General features: G+C 46.0%; 1 protein-coding gene across 2 annotated transcripts in view; it reads right to left on the bottom strand.

The window, feature by feature from the left end:
* The window catches only part of LOC122266885 (uncharacterized), a 4603-nt gene extending 995 nt beyond the window's left edge, over nucleotides 1-3608 (bottom strand). The window contains exons 1-4 of one of the 2 annotated variants that reach the window (XM_086552321.1): nucleotides 3575-3605; nucleotides 2588-2709; nucleotides 1772-2035; nucleotides 1-1738 (exon numbers count right to left, since the gene is read on the bottom strand). The exon at nucleotides 1-1738 is cut by the window's left edge and continues 995 nt beyond it. In XM_086552321.1, coding sequence (XP_086408447.1) covers nucleotides 1-1738; nucleotides 1772-2035; nucleotides 2588-2709; nucleotides 3575-3583 — 2133 coding nt within the window. In that variant the 5' untranslated portion in view covers nucleotides 3584-3605. Of the gene's footprint in view, nucleotides 2036-2587; nucleotides 2710-3574 lie in introns of both variants that reach the window. The other variant, XM_043036818.2, reaches the window with a different exon arrangement.
* Nucleotides 3609-5000: the final 1392 nt, after the last annotated feature.

The following is a 5000-nucleotide window of genomic DNA, read 5'->3' on the forward strand; positions in this document are numbered from 1 at the left end:
TTCAATTTCGAAAGGGCTTGCGTCGTCATGCGTGATGGGCGAAGCCTCGACAGCCGAGAAAAGGCTCTCGTCCTTAAGCGATACCGGAATAGAATTTACAAATAAGGCGAAATCTTGAGTCTGACTTGGAGTTGGTGCTAGAACAAAGTCAGGTTCAAGTGTCTCCACTACTTCCGTGTCTCTGTATGCAATAGGCTCAACAGGCATGGGTGGAGGCTGAATGAGAGATTTTGCAACAGTCATGATGCTTTCCTCAGGAACGGCAACTTCGATGACCTCCGAGGGATGACTTTTGATTTCTTCCTGTAGCGATTCTGGGACGAAGAAGAGGGCGTTGGTTGTGTCGTAATTCGAATTCCCGACGACGACCGGAACGCTGTCCATCGACCGACCGGACTTCGGAGCCTCGAACCGGTGGGAAGGAAGCGCGAAATCCCCGACAGAGAAGGAAGCGTCCGAGGCTGCTGCCAGAGACGAAGGGAACGGAGGAGGCACAATAGGAGAGATGATGACCTGCTGCTCGGGACTGACTTCGATGTCGCCGCTGAACAGGGAAGAGGGATTCGTATCTGGCTGGGGGAGAGGAGCAGGGGAGATTTCAACGGAAACAAAGGAAGGATCTACCCCTTCGACCTGAATCAGAGGGAGGGGGGAAGGGAGTTCAGGGGCGGATGCTGGTTCAGGACTCACCTCTACGAACTCATCAAAGCGAATCATCTTCGGAATGTTCTCTAGTTGCACATATTCGGTTTCTAAGACCGGTATCGTCGACACTGGTGCCGGTACGTCTCCAACTGGTTCAAAACCTCCAGACAGACCTGTGGCGATAACTTGGGGTGCTGCTTGGAAGGGGTCTGACGACTTGGCGAGCACGGCAATATCTGCGTCTATTTCGGGCACTCCGACGGGTCCCGACACCTCGACCTTTTCGAAGACGGGGGTTTCAAGAACCACATTGGCACCTTCGGGGGATGCGATAAGAGCTAGGGGAGAGGTTGGCAGTAGCAGTACTGGTTCCACAGGTACTTGTTCCGCGATAACTACATCGGAATCAGTAAAAGTAGGCTGAGAAATCTCTGCAGTAGGAATTGGCTGCTGGAAAGCCTCGACCACTTCCGCATTAGGCAGTGAGATCTCTTGTTCCACGGGAGGAATTACGAAAAGGACAAAGTCTTGTGATCCCAGACCCCCAGACGCACCATCGGCAGAGTAAACTTCCGGACTAGGCACAGGCGCAGCAGGAGTCTCGACCGTCACTGGAGCGACCAACGGCGCCGCCGCTGGCAACACTGCCGCCGTGGCAATTACTGGCGCTTCAGTCACGGGAGGAACGGGAGCGAAGGTTGACTCGACCTTTACAGGCACGAGAGCTGGCGTCTCGGGGCTCAGCTGCTTGGCTGTGGACTCTGCTGCAGCCTCGCTTGCTTCGTCCTCTGCCGCGGCCACTTCATCCACAGAGGAGCTTGCTGCCTCGACTTCTTGGGCCTTCTCGACATCAGCATTTTCCTCTGACGCCTTTTTGGACGCCCCTTCTCCTTCGGCATCTTCCTCTGCTTCCGCGTCTGACTTTCCCTCGGCTTCGGCTCCCTTGGCCTCTGGCTCTGCGGCCTCTTCCTCCCCCTCGGCTTCCTCGCCCTCGGGTTCTGCAGATTTCTCCTCGCCTTCTGCTCCTTCCTTCTCGGGTTCCTCGGACCTTTCGTTCCCGGACGATTCGCTCTCCCCTTCTTCCTCTTCCTCCTCCTCCTCTTCCTGCGTCCCTTCTGATCTTCCTTCCTCCTCTTCCTGCGTCCCTTCTGATCTTCCTTCCGACTCTTCCTCGCCTTCCTCTTCCTCCGTTTCTTCTTCAGTCCTCACTTCGCGGCCTCCTCCTCCGTCCTCCTCCTCTGCCTCTTCCCCCTCCTCTCCCAGGACCTGCGTTCGTGCGGCACCTGATGACTGGGTTGCGGCGGCGGTCTCGGGGTCATCTACGAGGCGAAAGCCCAGGTGGTCGGCGACGTATGAGATCTCCACCACCTTACCATCTGGGGCTCTCCACCTGCCGGGAGACAAGACGGTCAGATCGTATGCTCCCCTCTCTCTCTCTTTCTCTTCTTTCATTCTCTCTCTCTATCTGTCTATCTATTTATCTGTCTGTCTATTTATCTGTCTGTCTTTTTCTCTCTCTCTCTCTTCTTTCATTCTCTCTCTCTATCTGTCTATCTATTTATCTGTCTATTTATCTGTCTGTCTTTCTCTCTCTCTCTCTCTCTCTCTCTCTCTCTCTCTCTCTCTCTCTCTCTCTCTCTCTCTCTCTCTCTCTCTCACTCACTCATTCACTCTATCTCACTCTCTCTCTCACTCACCCATTTTCTCTCTTTCTCTCTCTCTCTCTCTCTCTCTCTCTCTCTCTCTCTCTCTCTCTCTCTCTCTCTCTCTCTCTCTCTCTCTCTCTCTCTCTCTCTCTCTCTCTCTCTCCCTCCCTCCCTCCCTCCCTCCCTCCCTCCCCCTCCCTCTCTCCCTCCCTCCCTCCCTCCCTCCCTCCCTCTCCTCGCTCCATCCGTTCTTTCATTCATTTTCTCGAGCGTCTTAAGAACTTTCTGGAACTTACTCGTACTCGCCCGTGACGGACGTCCCCGGCTGGCCTTTCTGCTCGTTGTCCAAGCCATCTCGCTCGTAGTCGAAGATGGTTCTCCCCCAAGCCACGCCCACCAGAGCTGCCACCAATATTACCTGTGGGGGAAAAGGTGTTAGTTTTTTTTTAAGTTCGTTTGGGAAGGTGGAATGGGGGGCAAGTTGAGTGTTTGTGTTTGTTTGTTTGATTGTGTGTGTTTGTGTATGTGTGTGTGTGTGTTTGTGTGTGTGTGGGCGTGTGTGTGTGTGTGTGTGTGTGTGTGTGTGTGTTTGTATGTGTGTGTGAGTGTGTGTGTGTGTGTGTGTGTGTTTGTGTGTGTGTTTGTATGTGTGTGTGAGTGTGTGTGTGTGCGTGTGTGTGTATGTGTTTGTGTGTGTGGGCGTGTGTGTGTTTGTGTGTATGTGTGTGAGTGTGTGTGAGTGTGTGTGTGTATGTGTGGGCTGTGTTTATAAGTATCAATGCATATATGTATATATACCTGTATTTATCCATACTCAAACGATCTAGTCCCCATTAGCAAAAAAACACAAACAATTATCTGCACCTTAATTAAAGAAATAATGAATATTCAGCTTACCGTTTGCTACCCTTTCTGCTTGCAACCAGCAACCGCGCCCATGTAAAAGGAGCAAAAAAAAAAAAAAAAAAGAACACGGCGCCTCAAGTCAAAAACCAGTCAAGGTTAAAAGCCTCCGAGCCACACAACACGACTCAAGTGAACATCGCAATGCGGAAGTTTTTTCGATTTGTTTTTTCCTCTAAAACCGTAACAGCACTAAAGTTTCCCCAACATTTATCGCACCAATATCAACACCATTCATCACTATTACGACTAAAATCCAACAAACACAAAACAAACGCAATAAGAATCACAATACCAACCCACCGGACACCCCCACACAACCACAATTCACCGGACAAAAAAAATATATATATATATATCAAAGGCGACGTAACACTTACCCACTTCATGTCGGCACTCGAGACACGGCGCCGGCGCACTAACGTGTTTATCTCCCGACCCCTTCCTTTATACACTCAGGAAGCCCCGCCCCTTGAGGTGACCAATGATAAGGGTTAAGAGAGCGTAAGGAATATGTATTTTTTTTTCTTTATTTCTTTCTTCACTCTAATTTATATTGGAGGAAGTACTTTTCGGTCGGTAGAAGAAAAAAAGTTGTATATGGAGATCTATGTAATTAGATTTAGAAAAAGGGTTAGAATTTTTTTTTTTTATTGAAGAAAAAGTTCTGCTTGTGGAATTAAAGGGCCTGATTGCCATTGATATCATTATGTCTGCATTATCATTATTGCTATTATCTGTATTGTTACAATAATTAGCATAATCATTATATGTATTATTATTGTCATCACATCATTATCAAATTGTCCTTGTTGTTGTTGTTATTGTTATTTGTTATCATTATCATCTTTATCAGTTTTCTTTTTTGTGATGTTATCATTATTACAATTATCATTAATATTATTATCATTATTATTATCATCACTATTATCATCATCATGTGTCTATTATTATCATTACTATCATTATTATTTTCATCATCATTATCATTAATATTCCTATCATTAAAATTATCAATATCATTACTTATCATTATCACTGTTATTATCATTGTTATCAGTATCATACTTAGCAATATTGTTTTTATTCTTATCATTATTATTATCATCAATCCTATAACCCTTATCACTATCATCAACATTGTCATCATCATTGTTATCTTTACACTATCACCAGCAGTTGCATAGTACCATTGTTAACGCCAGATTCACCATGTCATACTTTTCATCATTTATTTTCAATTCCGGCATTCATCACCTTATTCTACGCTGATCACTTTCGCTTCAATGTCTCCATTTTTATTTTTATTTTTTTCTTATCTTTTTACTTTTTTTCATCATTATTTTTACAGAAAGCAAAAAGCACTGTCTATGTAGGGGATTTCCCAGACCTGTGCGCTTTGAACAAGACTTTATCTCTCTATGTTTCTGTATCTCTGTCTCTCTCTCTCTCTCTCTCTTTGTTTTTCTTTCTCTCACCCTTTCTATATTACTCCCACTCTCTCTTTTTATCTCTCTCTCTCTTTGTTTTTCTTTCTCTCACTCTTTCTATAGTTCTCCCACTCTCTTTTTTTATCTCTCTCTCTTTCTCTCTTTATCTCTTTCTCTTTTTCCTTTCTCTCTTTTTCTTTTCTTCTTCTCTCTCTCTCTCTCTCTCTCTCTCTCTCTCTCTCTCTCTCTCTCTCTCTCTCTCTCTCTCTCTCTCTCTCTCTCTCTCTCTCTCTCTCTCTCTCTCTCTATTCCTATTCACACACCCTTATATTACATACTATCTAATGATATGTCGTCTGAAACATCGTATAGTATT

The sequence above is a fragment of the Penaeus japonicus genome, unplaced genomic scaffold (genome assembly GCF_977035675.1).
Source record: "Penaeus japonicus unplaced genomic scaffold, GWHDUDI00000001_assembly GWHDUDI00000026, whole genome shotgun sequence".
NCBI classification, from domain to species: domain Eukaryota; kingdom Metazoa; phylum Arthropoda; class Malacostraca; order Decapoda; family Penaeidae; genus Penaeus; species Penaeus japonicus.